Below are 18,797 nucleotides of genomic sequence, written 5' to 3'. Positions count from 1 at the left end.
AAACATTGGTCAACTTTGAAACCTCCTAGCGCTGAAACGGTTCAAGCTATCAACCAAAGGAGCTATATTTTTGAAAATCCCATTTTATTGTCTATCCATTGACATATAAATTTTAATACCTTGTCAGTCGAATAAGGGAGTCATTCAGGTTTAAATGATTGGTCAATTTTAAGGCCCCCTAGAGGACAAACTACAATGAGTTCCAAAATAGCTGCCAGATTTCTATATGGTTAACCACAATGTGCTTTAGTAATTAACAGTCCTGATTTAATTAAGCTTGTGAAATTTACCTCTAAATGAACCGAAATTTTCCGAATTATTTGTATTACACACAATGCCAGTTTTTGTAAACTACTAATTATTCCTGCTGTATAATTTTTAGCTTTAATTCAATAATAAATTCTATAAATTCCCAAACATGTTTCAGGGAAAAGAACCCCCCCATTTGGAATAATTACACGGAATTTAGTAATTACATAGCAAATGCGTATAGTGCAAGTTGCCAAGCTTCAATATATCACATAATATCGAGGTTTTATTAAATAAACACACGTCGATTCCCTATTGTTTCCACATATGTTTTGGGGATTTACGACTAGCGAAAAACCATAATTATTTTCATAACAGAAATAAATACAGCCTTGTAACATAGAAATCTAAATCACTCTTAATCCAGTCGTCTGCTTTTGATCTTGGCATCCTACTGGACGTAAATTATTCCACATTTCTTGGAGTCATAAAAATAATCCAGTTTTAGTGTGTTCGTGTGATTTTTTTTGGTTTTATTGTCGCTAACTTTAAACGAGAAAAAATTGGCTTAATTAGGCAGGCCGTTTGAATCAACCAACAGCTGTTTATTCGTGAAAGAGAGACAAATCTGGCTGTCGTTTAGCCTTGAAGTTTATCCTGGAAGTCTGGAAGTAAAGCAAGAATATACCAGAAACTTCCACAAAGATGAAACTGTTTTTGTGCTAGGATATGCAATTAAGATTTTGGTTCCAGGAATCTTTTCAACGTGTATAGAATGTCTGACATTTCCGCAAGCAAATCAATTACAAGGTTTCCTATATTTAGCCAGAAACGTCAACGACTTTCAAAGTTTTTATTTCCTTTTGCGTAACATATTGACTGAAAAACTGCCGCAATCCTTTCAGGACGTTGATCTAGGGTAACGAACCGAAATTATTGCGGACTTTCTGTACGAAATCGGGTCGTTTTTAATAATCCCCAAGCTAATTAGCGCTGATTTAAATAAACATTATTCCAGGTAAATCAATGAGCGTTAAATCAGGTCGGCGTTAAGGGGGCTATGACTTTTCGTTATATTAGTCATAGTCAATCATATTTAGCAACGACACAAGCATCTGGGTTTGACAGTTTAGAGAATTGAGAGAGTTACTTGAAATCTTAAAATCCTATTAAATTTATGGTTTTTACGTATTAAACACATTTTTGAGAACACTTAAATTGTCGTTTACACCTTTAATTTTAAAATTTTGATGAATATAAAAAAAAGACTATTAAATATATAATACTTTAAAGTTTTAACCACTAATCCTAGATTAACGTTTTATATTTGACATAAAGACTTAAGTTTCAATCAAATGTTTTATAGTTTGAACGGTTAAAATTTGAAGACAAATTTGAAAAGACTGAAAGGAATAATAAAGAAGAAAGCGTGTCAAGATATCGAAGAAAATTTAATAAAGAGTAAGATCACAATTCAGTCATTTTATGTAGCCTATGTGTGACAACAATATGACACCATCAAAATTGGCCCCACCAAGCTCTAAAACTAATAAGTACCTTTAGCAAACCGTCAATTATAATTTTTGTGGTTTTATAGCTCCATGGGTGCGATTTTGTTCAGTCTTCCATAAACTTAACAACTGTCAAAACTCACTCCATCAAACAAGAAAACTAGTAAATACTTTAAACAGTCAATTGCATTTTGTGGTGCAATTTATAACGCCTCAGTTAAAAATGTGATCCCAATTTACTCCATTAAGCTATAAAAAAGTAGAAAACATGAATACAAATTGCATTTGACTTACAGCAAACAGTCTTAGTCAAAATTATCTTATGTGGTTTTATAGCTCTATGAGAACAATTTTGACGTTTAGGGACGTTATTCAGTCTGTCATAAGGGACATAATAATTGTCAAAACTTACTCCATCAAGCTAAAAAACTAGTAAATACACTCAGCAAATCGCCAATTACATTTTATAGCTCTATAGGTGGAATTTTGACAGTTGTGACGTCTAGAGACGTTCCTCCGTCTGGCATAAACGTCACAATTGTCAAAATTTACTCCATCAAGGTATAAAACTAGTGAATACGTTTAGCAAACTGTGAATTATGTACTTTTACATTTAGGGACGTTGTTCATTTTGTTACATTTTATACGTTTTATAAGGTTTTATACCTTCAATTGTGAAATTTTGACAGTTGTGTCATTTAAGTCTATTAAAAATGTCCTTAATTTGATCCATCGAGCTATGAAAGTAAAAAACATTTTTAAATAATCCTAAAACCAGTATAAAATTGCATTGGACATCTCGGAGAGTTTATCAAGCTATCATAAAGACAATACATGTTAAAATCATCCAATCGAGCTATAAAACTAGTAAATACACTCAGCAAACAGCCAATTACATTTTATAGCTCTATAGGTGGAATTTTGACAGTTGTGACGTCTAGAGACGTTATTCGGTCTGACATAAATGTCACAATTGTCAAAATTTACTCCATCAAGGTATAAAACTAGTGAATACGTTTAGCAAACTGTGATTTATGTACTTTTACATTTAGGGACGTTGTTCATTTTGTTACATTTTATACGTTTTATAAGGTTTTATACCTTCATTTGTGAAATTTTGACAGTTGTGTCATTTAGGTCTATTAAAAATGTCCTTAATTTGATCCATCGAGCTATGAAAGTAAAAAACATTTTTAAATGACCCTAAAATCAATATAAAATTGCATTGGACATCTCGGAGAGTTTATCAAGCTATCATAAAGACAGTACATGTTAAAATCATCCAATCGAGCTATAAAACTATTAAATACTCTCAGCAGCCAATTACATTTTATAGCTCTATAGGTGGAATTTTGACAGTTGTGACGTCTAGAGACGTTATTCGGTCTGACATAAATGTCACAATTGTCAAAATTTACTCCATCAAGGTATAAAACTAGTGAATACGTTTAGCGAACTGTGATTTATGTACTTTTACATTTAGGGACGTTGTTCATTTTGTTAAAAACTATCAAAATTTACTTCATCGAGCTACAAAAGTAGAAAAAATGATAAAGCTAGTATAAATATTAATTTACACCTCCATAATACTCTTACTGCACTATAAAACTAGTAATTACATGTTATAAGGTTTTATACCTTCATTTGTGAAATTTTGACAGTTGTGTCATTTAGGTCTATTAAAAATGTCCTTAATTTGATCCATCGAGCTATGAAAGTAAAAAACATTTTTAAATGATCCTAAAATCAGTATAAAATTGCATTGGACATCTCAGAGTGTTTATCAAGCTATCATAAAGACAGTGCATGTTAAAATCATCCAATCGAGCTATAAAACTAGTAAATACACTCAGCAAACAGCCAATTGCATTTTATAGCTCTATAGGTGGAATTTTGACAGTTGTGACGTCTAGAGACGTTATTCGGTCTGGCATAAACGTCACAATTGTCAAAATTTACTCCATCAAGGTATAAAACTAGTGAATACCCTTAGCAAACCGTAAATTATGTACTTTTACATTTAGGAACGTTGTTCATTTTGTTAAAAACTATCAAGATTCACTTCATCGAGCTACAAAAGTAGAAAAGATGCTAAACCTAGTATAAATATTAATTTACAGCTCCATAATACTCTTACTGCACTATAAAAACTAGTAATTACATGTTATAAGGTTTTATACCTCCATGTGTGAAATTTGGACAGTTGCGTCATTTACGTCTATAAAAAATGCGACAACTGTCCTTAATTTGCTCCATCGTGCTATGAAAGTAGAAAACATTTTTAAATGACCTTAAAATCAGTATAAAATTGCATTGGACATCTCAGAGAGTTTATCAAGCTATCATAAAGACAGTACATGTTAAAATCATCCAATCGAGCTATAAAACTAGTAAATACCCTCAGCAAACAGCCAATTACATTTTGTAGCTCTATGAGTGGAATTTTGACAGTTGTCGGCTGACATAAACGTCACAATTGTCAAAATGTACTCTATCAAGGTATAAAACTAGTGAATACCCTTAGCAAACCGTGAATTATGTACTTTTACATTTAGGAACGTTGTTCATTTTGGCATTACAATTAACATCAAATTTCTAAATAGTCAATGGAAGAAGATTCTTTGCATGTGACTGTTCGAAGCATGTGCTGATTTTGAAAACCCTTCCTGTCATTGGCGATTTCTGTCATTTTCTCACACTTTCAAAAAGTTTTTGTTGCTCTAAGTCTGTATCTTTTTATTTGTGTTTAGTTCTTTTGTCTTTCATAACTTCGTTTTCTATTTTGTCTGTTCCAAGTAATTTTTTTATCAGATATTTTTTTTAATGTTTTTTTTCTGATATTTTTTTTTTAAAACATTTCTAATTTTGATTTTAACAAAGCAAAGAGAACTGATCAACTTTTGCCAAACATTATCTTTTTTAATGTTTTTTTTTTCTGATCATTTTTTTTAAAACATTTCTAATTTTGATTTTAACAAAGCAAAGAGAACTGATCAACTTTTGCCAAACATTATCCCCTATCAATTCAGAAAAAGGAAAGATTTATGGGGTAAACTAACGCAAATGACGCTAACACAGGCAACAGCCAACGGACCACCGTAAATCAATGGAAATTTCGACATTTTTCAACATCTCGGTAATCGGAGCTTCGTAAATCGCTTTTCGCGGACCGTTGGGCAAGCGACGCGTTAACCTGAACAAGGAACATAACTCAGTAAAATCGATAAAGTGCGGACGAATTTATGTTTTACGTTTTTTTTTAAACTTCATAATTAATTCACCTTAATTGGTTTGCATTAGCTGATACTTTTTCCAGTTTTAGCAACACTTACCGCATCTCAAAATCGTGAATTTCCTCGAGAGTGAGATTGTTAGCGACGTCTAGTAACTGCTTCATGTTTTCCTCTTTTTGGCTTTTGAATGCGGCCAATTTGGCCTCTTGGACGTGGACGTTTCCTAAGAAATCGTTGCCGTTCTTTAACAAGATGGTAGAGGTTACGTTGCCGTGCTCCAAAGACACTGATGGTTGTTGCACCTGCAATTTGTAAGCAAAACTCAAATTAGAAGTTTTGTTAAAAAAAATAATTATAGCAAGTGCTGATTACATAGTATGGATGAGTCTAAGAATCCAGATTATTTAAGCTCCAGTGTAGCCAATGAAATAAGCTTCCCATTGACGTATAAAAATTTAATGGTTAGTGGTACAGTTTGGTGCCTAATTGTGGTTTGAAATTTGAACATCCAGTAACTCGGTTATTTTTGAGAGTTCAAGGAAGTTGAACCACTCAAACTAACCTTCTTGAGCTCTTCTTTCCAGTGGTGTTGAACAAAAAATTCTATATGAAAAATTGCGTATAGAGTGACCAAAAATAGCCAGTCAACACACTTTTTATGCACACCCTGTATACTGGAAGCAAAAATGGCCCGGAAAACTTACGGTGCTGAGTTAAGGAGTTGACTAGAAACATTTTTGATCTCTTGCAAATTTTTCGTAACTTTCACATTTTTTGAGTTATTTAGCAATAACTGGTTTGACAAATTTTTGAATCAGTTGAAATTGTGATTTGAAATTTGAACACTCTGTAACGCAGTTATTTTTGGGAGTTCAGGGTAGTACAACCACTTAAAAAAACCGTTTTAAGCTCCTCTTTCCAGTGGTGTTGAACAAAAAATTCTGTCTGAAGAATTGCGTATAGAGTGACCAAAAACAGTCAATCAACATACTTTTTATGCACACTTTTTATGTATACTGGAAGCAAAAACAGTCTTGCAAACTTACGTTGTTGGGTAAAGAGGTTGACCAGGAACATTTTTAGTTTCTTCTAATTTTATTGTAACTTTCACCCTTTTTGAGTTATTTAGGAAAAACTGATTTGGTGCATCAAATATTTACATCAATTAAAATTGTGGTCTGAAATTTGAACACGGTTTAAAGGGCAGTCAGGAACAAAATTGCCTGTAAAACTCACTTGGAGTAAGAAAATTACTGTTTTAAGCACATTTTTGAAATCCTCATTAAATTTCCTATCGAAGTACCTGAAAAAACACTACAAAATTTGGTACAGTCAGGGGGAAAAGGAGTGTCAAAATTTGAACTGCCAAAAACACAGTTTGAAAAACACTCAGCGAGAAAATCGACTATAAAACTCACTTGGAGTAAGAAAATGATTGTTTTAAGCACATTTTTGAAATCCTCATTAAATTTTCTATTAAATAACTTGAAAACACACTACAAAATTTGGTACAGTCAGGGGGAAACAGAGTGTCAAAATTTGAACTGCCAGAAACACAGTTTGAAAGAACAGTCAGGAACAAAATCGACTATAAAACTCACTTGGAGTAAGAAAATGACTCTTTTAAGCACATTTTTGAAATCCTCATTAAATTTTCTATTAAATAACTTGAAAAAAACACTACAAAATTTGGTACAGTCAGGGGGAAAAGGAGTGTCAAAATTTGAACTGCCAGAAACAGTTTGAAAAACACTCAGCGACAAAATCGACTATAAAACTCACTTGGAGTAAGAAAATGATTGTTTTAAGCACATTTTTGAAATCCTCATTAAATTTTCTATTAAATAACTTGAAAAAACACTACAAAATTTGGTACAGTCAGGGGGAAACAGAGGGTCAAAATTTGAACTGCCAGAAACACAGTTTGAAAGAACAGTCAGGGACAAAATCGACTGTAAAACCCACTTGGAATAAGAAAATGACTCTTTTAAGCACATTTTTGAAATCCTGATTAAATTTACTATCGAAGTACCTGAAAAAACACTACAAAATTTGGTACAGTCAGGGGGAAAAGAAGTGTCAAAATTTGAACTGCCAGAAACACAGTTTGAAAGAACACTCAGGGACAAAATCGACTGTAAAACTCACTTGGAGTAAGAAAATGATTGTTTTAAGCACATTTTTGAAATCCTCATTAAATTTTCTATTAAATAACTTGAAAAAACACTACAAAATTTGGTACAGTCAGGGGGAAAAGGAGTGTCAACATTTGAACTGCCAGAAACAGTTTGAAAAACACTCAGCGACAAAATCGACTATAAAACTCACTTGGAGTAAGAAAATGATTGTTTTAAGCACATTTTTGAAATCCTCATTAAATTTTCTATTAAATAACTTGAAAAAACACTACAAAATTTGGTACAGTCAGGGGGAAACAGAGGGTCAAAATTTGAACTGCCAGAAACACAGTTTGAAAGAACAGTCAGGGACAAAACCGACTGTAAAACCCACTTGGAATAAGAAAATGACTCTTTTAAGCACATTTTTGAAATCCTGATTAAATTTACTATCGAAGTACCTGAAAAAACACTACAAAATTTGGTACAGTCAGGGGGAAAAGAAGTGTCAAAATTTGAACTGCCAGAAACACAGTTTGAAAGAACACTCAGGGACAAAATCGACTATAAAACTCACTTGGAGTAAGAAAATGATTGTTTTAAGCACATTTTTGAAATCCTCATTAAATTTTCTATTAAATAACTTGAAAAAACACTACAAAATTTGGTACAGTCAGGGGGAAAAGAAGTGTCAAAATTTGAACTGCCAGAAACACAGTTTGAAAGAACACTCAGGGACAAAATCGACTGTAAAACTCACTTGGAGTAAGAAAATGATTGTTTTAAGCACATTTTTGAAATCCTCATTAAATTTTCTATTAAATAACTTGAAAAAACACTACAAAATTTGGTACAGTCAGGGGGAAAAGGAGTGTCAAAATTTGAACTGCCAGAAACAGTTTGAAAAACACTCAGCGACAAAATCGACTATAAAACTCACTTGGAGTAAGAAAATGATTGTTTTAAGCACATTTTTGAAATCCTCATTAAATTTTCTATTAAATAACTTGAAAAAACACTACAAAATTTGGTACAGTCAGGGGGAAACAGAGGGTCAAAATTTGAACTGCCAGAAACACAGTTTGAAAGAACAGTCAGAGACAAAATCGACTGTAAAACCCACTTGGAATAAGAAAATGACTCTGACACATTTTTGAAATTCTGATTAAATTTACTATCGAAGTACCTGAAAAAACGCTACAAAATTTGGTACAGTCAGGGGGAAAAGAAGTGTCAAAATTTGAACTGCCAGAAACACAGTTTGAAAGAACACTCAGGGACAAAATCGACTGTAAAACTCACTTGGAGTAAGAAAATGATTGTTTTAAGCACATTTTTGAAATCCTCATTAAATTTTCTATTAAATAACTTAAAAAAACACTACAAAATTTGGTACAGTCAGGGGGAAAAGGAGTGTCAAAATTTGAACTGCCAGAAACAGTTTGAAAAACACTCAGCGACAAAATCGACTATAAAACTCACTTGGAGTAAGAAAATGATTGTTTTAAGCACATTTTTGAAATCCTCATTAAATTTTCTATTAAACAACTTGAAAAAACACTACAAAATTTGGTACAGTCAGGGGGAAACAGAGGGTCAAAATTTGAACTGCCAGAAACACAGTATGAAAGAACACTCAGGGACAAAATCGACTGTAACTCACTTGGAGTAAGAAAATGATTGTTTTAAGCACATTTTTGGAATCTTCTTTAAATTTCCTATTTAATAACCTAAAACCACACTAAAAAATGTGGTACAGTCGGGGAGAAAAGTCACTGTCAACAATTTGGGTGTGACTCTTTAAAAGTACAGCTGGAGAAATCGCACTATCATCTCCACAATTTTTTTAATATTTTCTTGGTTAAATATACAACGTAAGTAGCTGTCAGATTTGACAGAATATAACTACTATATTGTAAACATTATAAAAAATAAATAAATAAAATTGATGAAACAAAGAAAAGCGAAAACGAGTGAATAAACAAATTAAGTGGAAGAAAGAAGAAGAAAAAATATAATAATTACAAATTCTGCTTAGTGTTAGTAGATCATATTTAGCTAGAGATACTTAAACTAAACATGACAATCAAAATTAATGTTACACAATTTGAGTTAGTCATTTTACTATCAAATTGTACTTTCAGACAATAAAAAAATAACTAAATAAAATAACCTGCAAAACCAAACTGTGAATCTTCGGACAAGTTTCATTATCAATATTGAAGAAGAAATTGAAATTATTTTGTATTTGTGAAGGAATGTATTTTAAACTTGTTTACAGCATATTTTTTAAACAAAACGTCAACATCAGATTAAAACATAAATATATACTAGCCAATGCTTTTATTGGACGTTTTTGTTAGTGATTTATATAATTTTCCAAAATGTGTTTCCCCGACACTTCCAAGTCGATTTTAAGTTTCAACTTAAGTTGAGGTTTCAACTTATCTAAAATGTTCTTAAAGTCAAGCCAATGTTGAGGAAACAGGAATTAGTTTTGTGTTTTTTAGAGTTAGGTTAGTTTAGTTCTCTTTTGTTGGAGTTGTAGTTGCTGGTCTTGGTTAAGAGACTTGTTAAGAGAAAATTTGTGACTTACCATTAAGAAGTCAAAATAAATAAAACTTTCTCACTTTACTGTCTAATTGTTCAACTTAATTCACTATCTTCAACACGTATACACAAACCGAAATAACTTAATAAAAGAGTGACTAACCACGATAGTAGCCTGAGGCGCTTTCCTCCCGAAATGCACTGGGTTCTCCAACGGATTGGCGGTGACATTTATGGGAGAAGTAGCATCGCTCGTACCTTCCAATCTCGCCCCCACCTCCCTCAGACATTTGTTTAAGCAAACACTGCCTCGTTTCTCCAAAGCGGCAGCTGCCGACGCCAACGAGTCTAGGATACTGCTGCGTCGTCTTTCCAACGATTCACTACAAAAATAACGGTTTAATGTTAGCAATGACCCAAGCCTACTCAATTTCGAACGATATAACCAGTATACAAGATGGTGTAATGTGAAAGGAAAAAAAATTGGATTGGCCTCCTTGACCACCCGATTTTAGTCCACTTGTTTTATCATACGAGAGGAAACTTGTTTCGAAATTATAAAATTCCAAAAAGAGAGAAACCACATTGTAAGTTATCTTTACAGCTCAATGGAGCCACATTTGACATTTTTATACTTTTTTTACGTCACGTGACAGCTGTCATAACTATCAAAATCCGTTCACCAGTAACCTCTAAAGCTATAAAATTAGAAATAGTTCCTAATTTCAGGAATTGCATTGAAAGTTTGAAAAGGAGTCAAAGTTGAAGAAAAATGGAACAGTTAGGACGTTAAGGAATACTTGAATGTATTGCTTGCGTCACGTGACAGCTGTCATAACTGTCAAAACTCTCTCACCCTACCCTGAAAGTATAAAATGCCAAATAGGGTGTGTTTCTCTGAGGAGTTAAGATGTATTCACAACTTCATGGACCCAAATTAGACAAAACTTGACAATTTTGACGTTAAGGAAGACTTTAATACATTTCATGCGATACGTGACAGCTGTCATAACTGTCAAAACCCGTTCACCAGTGACCTGGAACTATTAAATTATAAATAGTTGCCAATTAGAGGAATTACATTGAAAGTTGTGTTTACAGGTCCATGGAGCCAAAATTGACAGTTAGGACGTTAAGGACAACTTTAATGTATTGCTTGCGTCACGTGACAACTGTCATAACTGTCAAAACTCACTCACCCTACCCTGAAAGTATAAAATGCCAAATAGTGTGTGTTTCTCTAAGGAGTTAAGATGTATTCACAACTTCTTGGAGCCAAATTAGACAAAATTTGACAATTTTGACGTTAAGAAAGACTTTAATACATTTCTTGCGATACGTGACAGCTGTCATAACTGTCAAAACCTGTTCACCAGTGACCTGGAACTATTCAATTATAAATAGTTACCAATTAGAGGAATTACATTGAAAGTTGTGTTTACAGCTCCATGGAGCCAAAATTGACAGTTAGGACGTTAAGGACAACTTTAATGTATTGCTTGCGTCACGTGACAACTGTCATAACTGTCAAAACTCACTCACCCCGACCTGAAAGTATAAAAAGCCAAATAGATGTATTTCTTTGAGAAGTTGCACTGTAAGTTCTGTTTACAGTTTTATGAAGCCAAATTTGTCAGTTCTGACGTTAAGAAACTATTTAACACATTACTTGCGTCACGTGACAACTGTTATAACTGTCAAAACTCAGTATGGTAATCTAAAATTTTTTAGAAATGTTGACGTCTAATTTAAAAAAAAGACAACAGTTCAGGGAACAATAAAATGGCTCTCGTCCAACAAAAAAGAAAATCACACTTTCTGCAAAATCTAAAATTTATTTACCGAGAAGTTATATCACATTTTTAAAATGGAAAATGTAACATCGACACTGACGTGGATTATTCGGATGAACCCAAACATGATCTATATTTAAATGGCGACGTGGCCCAGAAAACTAAGTTGTATTTTTTTTTATGTTTTGTTCGTGCCAAGCCGGCATTTCCCCAAAACAGAATCACCGGAAAACTAATTGCAAATACGTTTTCCTCGGTATTCCCGTCTAACTTTAACTCTCGGTGCTAATCATTCAGGCGCCGACAACATACAGGGTGTTTCACTGATAGATTTTGATTTGATTTTTCCGGATTATTATCATTAACCTGAAAATAGAAACAAATTTTCATTGGAACCAGTTTCACCCTCAAAAAGCCTACTAAATTGAAAAGGTTCACATTTAGGATGTAGTGGAAAATGGCAGTTTTAGTACTATTTTAAGGATTTATTAAAATTACAATAATTTTTATTACAGTTTTGGTTAAGTGACTTCTTGTAAAGCAAAAATTTATGAAACTTTACTTTATCTCTTTACTAGATCGTAACTTTACTCATTTACATACAACGAAATATTAATAGATTTTTAAGAGTATTAATAGAAAGATGTGTAAAGTGTTAATCAGCGGCATGTTAATAATTTTATTAGTAACAGATGATATCTACGTTCAAATAAAAATCATACACAGGGTGTGCTAGTTGTAAACTACTATTCAGTCATTGTGTATTAAATAAAATAAATGGCCTAGATCCGGAAAGTTTGGAGGACGACAGTGTTTACATCGTTCGAAAATGAATTGGCTTTATACTGTAAACGCCAATTCTACAAGGTGTCTCATTATAAATTAGTAACAGTATATTGATATTCATTCTACAAGGAAGTTTAAATAATTTTCTTTTTTTACTCATTGTGTAATAAAACAGATGGGTTAAAATCTGGAAATTAGGAAGGTCACATTTCTTAATTTACTCATTTTGACAGGTCTTACTCATGATATAATAAATCAAGTGGACTAAAATCCAGAGGTCAAGGAGGCCATTTAAAACAATTTGGGATTATGCCATTATTCATTGCTATTATTATTTTACTAACCAATGTTTATTCAACACTCTGATCATTTTTACTTGATTGAATGACAGCTTGACCAGTAGTAGTTGCCAGAAGCCTCTACAAATTATTTTTAGTTACCAGAAGCTTTTAAAAACTTCTTAAGCCTCTCAACACTGCTTTTATTGTGCCAGATGCCTTTAGAAGCCATTTTGTATTGCCAGAAGCTTCTACAAGTCATTTTTATTTGTCAGAAGCCTCTACAAGTCATTTTTAGTTGCCAGAAGTCTTTAAAACCTTCTTAAGCCTCTAAAGACTGTTTGTAATGTGCCAGAGGCCTTTAGAAGCCATTTTGTATTGCTTCTACAAGTCATTTTTAGTTGCCAGAAGTCTTTAAAACCTTCTTAAGCCTCTAAAGACTGCTTTTACTGTGCCAGATGCCTCTAGAAGCCATTTTGTGATGCCAGAAGCCTCTACAAGTCATTTTTATTTGTCAGAAGGTTCTACAAGTCATTTTTAGATGCTAGAAGCTTCTACAAGTCATTTTAATATGCCAGATGTCTTTAGAAGCCATTTTGTATTGCCGGAAGCCTCTAAAAGTAATTTTTATTTGCCAGAAGCCTCTACAAGTTATTTTTAGTTGCTAGAAGCTTCTACAAGTCATTTTTAGTTGCCAAAAGTCTTTAAAACCTTCTTAAGCCTCTAAAGACTGCTTTTATTGTGCCAGATGCCTCTAGAAGCCATTTTTATTTTTCAGAAGCCTCTACAAGTCATTTTTAGTTGCTAGAAGTCTTTAAAACCTTCTTAAGCCTCTAAAGACTGCTTTTCATGTGCCAGATGCCTCTAGAAGCCATTTTGTATTGCTTCTACAAGTCATTTTTAGTTTCCAGAAATCTCTAAAACCTTCTTAAGCTTCTAAAGACTGTTTTTAACAAGCCAGAGTCCTTTAGAAGTCATTTCGTATTTCCGGAAGCCTCTAAAAGTAATTTTTAGTTGTCAGAAGCTTCTACAAGTTACTTTTAGTTGCCAGATGTATTTAAAACCTTCTTAAGCCTCTGAAGACTGCTTTTAATGTGCCAGATGCCTCTAGAAGCCATTTTGTATTGCTTCTACAAGTCATTTTTAGTTTCCAGAAATCTCTAAAACCTTCTTAAGCTTCTAAAGACTATTTTTAACAAGCCAGAGTCCTTTAGAAGTCATTTCGTATTTCCGGAAGCCTCTAAAAGTAATTTTTAGTTGTCAGAAGCTTCTACAAGTTACTTTTAGTTGCCAGATGTATTTAAAACGTTCTTAAGCCTCTGAAGACTGGTTTTAATGTGCCAGATGCCTGTAGAAGCCATTTTGTATTGTTTCTACAAGTCATTTTTAGTTTCCAGAAGTCTCTAAAACCTTCTTAAGCTTCTAAAGACTGTTTTTAATATGCCAGATGCCTCTAGAAGTCATTTTGTATTGCCGGAAGCCTCTACAAGTAATTTTTAGTTGTCAGAAGCTTCTACAAGTTACTTTTAGTTGCCAGATGTATTTAAAACCTTCTTAAGCCTCTGAAGACTGCTTTTATTGTGTTAGATGCCTCTAGAAGCCATTTTGTATTGCCAGATGCCTCTAGAAGCCATTTTTATTTGTTAGAAGCCTCTACAAGTAATTTTTAGTTGCCAGAAGCTTCTACAAATCATTTTTAGTTGCCAGAAGTCTTTAAAACCTTCTTGAGCCTCTAAAGACTGGTTTTAATGTGCCAGAGGCCTTTAGAAGCCATTCCGTAATACATCTACAAGTCATTTTTAGTTTCTAAAACCTTCTTAAGCTTCTAAAGACTGTTTTTAATATGCTAGAAGCCTCTATACAAGTCATTTTTAGTTTCCAGAAGCCTCTAGAGGTTATTTTATTGACCAATCACAAACAGAAATTTACTCAAGAATCACACTGTATACAATATTTCTAGCCAACCAAAAACAATTCGTTTTCTCCTAAATATGAAGCGACACCTCGATTCTAATAAATCCAGTTCCCAAGGGAAATAAATAAATGCAATACCTGTTTTTTCCTTGAAAAACCGACAACGAATTACATTATTGTAATAAGCATTTCACCTGAAAGTTGGATAAACCCATTTGCCCGATATTTTTAGGTCACCAGCTGTTTGTGTACACAAATCAAATGCTCTGGTAGTAAATTTAGAGTTCTCGTAAATATATTTTTTTTAAGATAGATGTCAATTATTGCTACTTTCTTGAAACATTAATTTGCTTTTTCCAAAATTGCCACAATTCATATTTGCTGCCATTGTTCCTGAGAACGGCTACGTTTTACAAAAGCCTCTTTGAATGTAGGTTTAATAATAATTTACGGCTGACTCTTGTTAACATTAGTCAACGCAGACACTTTTCGCTCCTTTTTTTTCGTCGGAACGTGGCTTTAAGGTCGTTTCGCAGTTGTTTTACGTCCCTCGTCAAAATTACTTTTTTTGGCATTACAAAGTGTAATTTTGTTTGCTTTTTAATTCGCCATTAAACGTGGGTGCGTTACAATTTAATGTCCTTATAAAATGGGGGAACAAAACTTTTTACTTTCAGTAAAAAGGATTTGTATTTTAGCAAAAACTCTGACCTTCCATTCTATAGTTGAAATTGGACCTTTCTTCAATGATGGTATTTTTAACATCTTTGTTTCTCACACATGAAATACTTGAAATACATGATTTTATAAGAGAAAATCCACATGTGAGGCATTTGCGTAAATTACAGATTCGTAGTTTGTGATTGGCCAACAAAAAACAGCTTTCAGCTTACTGCTTTTTCCTGACCAATCATTAATTACTCACTGTGTTGTGATTTACGCAATTTAAATACTTCTGACACTTCTAAATGATTCTAGAGGCTTCTGGCACTTTTTTTTCAGGTTTTCTGAACTATTTGGAAGGTTCTGGCAATTTTTCAATAATTCTAGAGGTATTTGGAATTTTTAAATGTTTTTAGAGACCTCTGACAGCTTTTAAGTGGTTTTTAGGACTGTTTAGAACCTTCTCAGACTTCTAGATGATTCTAGAGGCATCTGATAACATTTGGAAAGTTTTCAGTAGGAGTTAGAGGCTTCTAGCCGGTTAATTGATCTTAAAGGCATCTGGCAGCTTTTCAGTGCCATTTGGAGGCATCATGAGGATAAACCAGACATCTAACGAGGTGCGTTTGTGGTAAAAATGACAGACGTTTCTCAGATATTCAAGAAAAACAACGAAAAACCAGAGTCAGTTTTGACGACTTCTAGCGGCCAAACGGTGCAAGTTAGATCTGCCCGCTCAATGTCACGTGATAGTCCCGTTCATTAGCTTTCTTTTGTCACATGATCTGTTTCAACAGAATGTTTCAAATAAGCGAATTATGGACGATTTATTAGAAAAGTGCACGAAAACTTAACCCAAAAATGGGATTTTTGGGCCTACTATACTAACAGCGGCCATATTGAATTTTGCTCTATTAAAGTTACCTTTTATTACTAATTTTAAACTGCAGAAAACAAATCTGACATCCATTTTGCTCTATCTGGCACAGTTTTGGAGATGATTTTAAAACTATGGCAATTTTGACAGTTTTAAGGGCGTGGCACCCTTAAAAAATGACATTCTGACAAATGACACTTCACGTCACATTTCTACCATTAACCTAAATCTATTTAGGCATTCAAAGACAATTTTCAAAATTCAAAAATTTTCCAAAAAAATTAATGGGGTACCCCCTGTAAAAAAGTAAAAAAATCAGTTTTCAGAAAAATGTCAAATACAGTAAAACTTGCCTTCTATCGGGTTCTATACGTGGTGTAAAATTTTACACCCCTATCTCAGACCGTTTTCGAGATATTCATGAAAGTATCCAAAAAAAAAAATCAACTTTGACGTCCTCTAGCGGTCAAACCGTATAACTTAGACCAGTCCAGTCAAATTCACGTGATAGCCCCATTTATTAGCTTTTTTTTGCTATAAGGTGTACCTATACAGAATGTTTCAAATAAGCGAGTTATGACACGTTTTGTGGAAAATGCACACAAGTTTACCTGAAAATAAGTTTTTCTGTCTGCGTGGATTACTGGATAACCGCTGCCATTTTGGTATTTTATTCAATTACAATTTATGTATGATAAATTTTGACTGGGAACATAATTATGTTGTCAAAATGACACAAAACAAACATAAATTTTATTTGTAATATCAATATTACAAATACAACTACACAAAATTAAAACTAAATAAATAAATTTAAATCACAACTGGAAAACTTGAGAAAACTGTAAGTTTTGATATAATTAAAGGCATTTTGATACGTTTTTTCAATTATTCGATGTAATTTCCATTAATAAACATGTGAATTATACAGGGTGGTCCAGTTTTAAGTGTCAATAATTCACCATTTGATAGCCAATCAAAAAATAAGTTGACTCGCATTGTGTCATTTTTCTGAAAAACGTTTCCTAAAGAAGATACAGTCCTCCAAATTTCAATTTAAAAAATCGTTTTATAGTTTAAAACTGAACATTCAAGACTTGTGAAAGTCCAAATTTGTACTGAATAGTCTAAAAACTTGCTTTTTCCTATTAGGAATGGTCTTATGATTCGCTTTCTCAGACTGCCATCCTGGTTGAGTGACTGAAACTGGCATTCAAGAACTAAAAAAAGTACGGAAATCAAGACAAAGACTGTATTGTGCATGAAACTCATTTTTTACTACTAAAAATAATATAAAAGTTGACTTTTAATGCTAGAACTGACTTTACTAGGACTAAAGAGAGTCCAAAAGTATATTTTCAAGACTTTAATTGGTGTACAACTGAATTTTCTGGACTGGACAACAAGTCTAGAAGTAAATTAAATTTTCGGACTATTTTATTTCTAAAAATTAGTTCTCAAGACTATTATTGTAGCATTTGGTACCAAAATTGTTTACTTTTATTACTGAAGAAACTTGACTTTTGGAAATAGTCTTAAACTCGATTTTTCAGTCTTAAAAAGCACTAAATACAGTCTGAATTTCTTAGAGATGCTACAATTTATTGCACCTATGAGTGTACAAGTCAATTTAATAGTGAAGAAGCTTGAAATAACATTTTCAAGACTATGGTCAGTGGACAAACTGGTTTGTAGGCCTGATAAGTCAAAAACTTTCTAAAGATAGTCTTGAAACTCGATTTGAGGCACTGAAAACAGCCTTAAAACACTAAAAACAGTCTAGTTTATTAAGAAATACCCGAATTTTTAGCACTGAGGTGTCTAGAAGTCGATTTAATAGTGACAAAGCTTGGAATGCCATTTTAAGTCTATGAAGAATGTAAAAATTGTTTTTTAAGTTTGCTATGTCAATAACTTGGTGAAGATAGTCTTGAAACTCGATTTTCCAAGCTGAAAGCAGTTTTAAAGCACTAAAATTAGTCCAGAAGTCGAAGAAAATGAAAAGCAAAGTAAAAAGCACGAAAAGTTAGTTTTCAAGACAATTTCCATGAATCTAATGTCAATGTCCTGCATCTAAGACTATTTTCAAGACTAAAATATTGAAATTTGTCTTTAAATTATGAAAACTTACTTCAAATGCAAATTTTAAGCTTCTGATGTCACTTTTCATTAGTTCAGTCACATTTTGGGGTTCAAGTCAATTTTTAAGGTTTAAATGTATGAATTTGTAGTAACAAGTTCTTGAAAAAGTAGTTTTTATGTCTACAAGTCAATTTTTAGTATTAAAGTCTCTCGATTTGCATGAAAACTGGTTACAAACACAATTTTTAAGCTTCTGAAATTTTTATATTTTCTAATTCAATTTTCAAAACTAAAGTCTTTTAGTTTGTCTGGAAACTATGAAAACTGGCTACAATAATATTTTTTAAACTTCTTAAGTGAATTTTCCGTTTCCAAGACAATTTTTAAGGGTTAGTTTTGGGTCTTTGACCGTAACATCGTGTAAAAAAGTGCTTGTTCCAAATTTGATCAATATTGCTCCAACGGTCTGACAGTTATGACAAAAAACCGATTTTTTAAACAGAAATTTGAAGGACTATATTTTCCTTAGGAAGCACTTTTCAGGAAAATGACATAATGAATGTCAACTTATTTTTTAATTGGCTATGGATTGGTGAATTATTGATATTTAAAACTGGACCACCCTGTATTATCTATTTTAAGATTTTTCTTTCTTAGACTAAAATTGGAAAAAGTGCTAGATGAACAAAACCTTAAAAAATCCCTGACTCTAGAGCATCCAAATCCGGGTTGAACCCATTAACT

At 32.8% G+C, this 18,797-nt stretch overlaps 1 protein-coding gene across 4 annotated transcripts in view; it reads right to left on the bottom strand.

Moving 5' to 3' along the window:
- Rgk1 (Rad, Gem/Kir family member 1) overlaps window positions 1-18,797 on the bottom strand; it is a 127,515-nt gene that overhangs the window by 44,228 nt on the left and 64,490 nt on the right. For 3 of the 4 annotated variants that reach the window (XM_081980544.1, XM_081980543.1, XM_081980542.1), the window contains exons 7-8: window positions 9,824-10,043; window positions 5,093-5,295 (exon numbers count right to left, since the gene is read on the bottom strand). In XM_081980544.1, the coding sequence (XP_081836670.1) occupies window positions 5,093-5,295; window positions 9,824-10,043 (423 nt within the window). Of the gene's footprint in view, window positions 1-5,092; window positions 5,296-9,706; window positions 10,044-18,797 lie in introns of those variants that run through there. The other variant, XM_081980545.1, reaches the window with a different exon arrangement.

The sequence above is a fragment of the Ips typographus genome, linkage group LG5 (genome assembly GCF_016097725.1).
Source record: "Ips typographus isolate SLU linkage group LG5, UJ_Ityp_2.0, whole genome shotgun sequence".
In the NCBI taxonomy this organism is placed as follows: Eukaryota; Metazoa; Arthropoda; class Insecta; order Coleoptera; family Curculionidae; genus Ips; species Ips typographus.
This window is presented reverse-complemented; position numbering and strand designations above follow the sequence as displayed.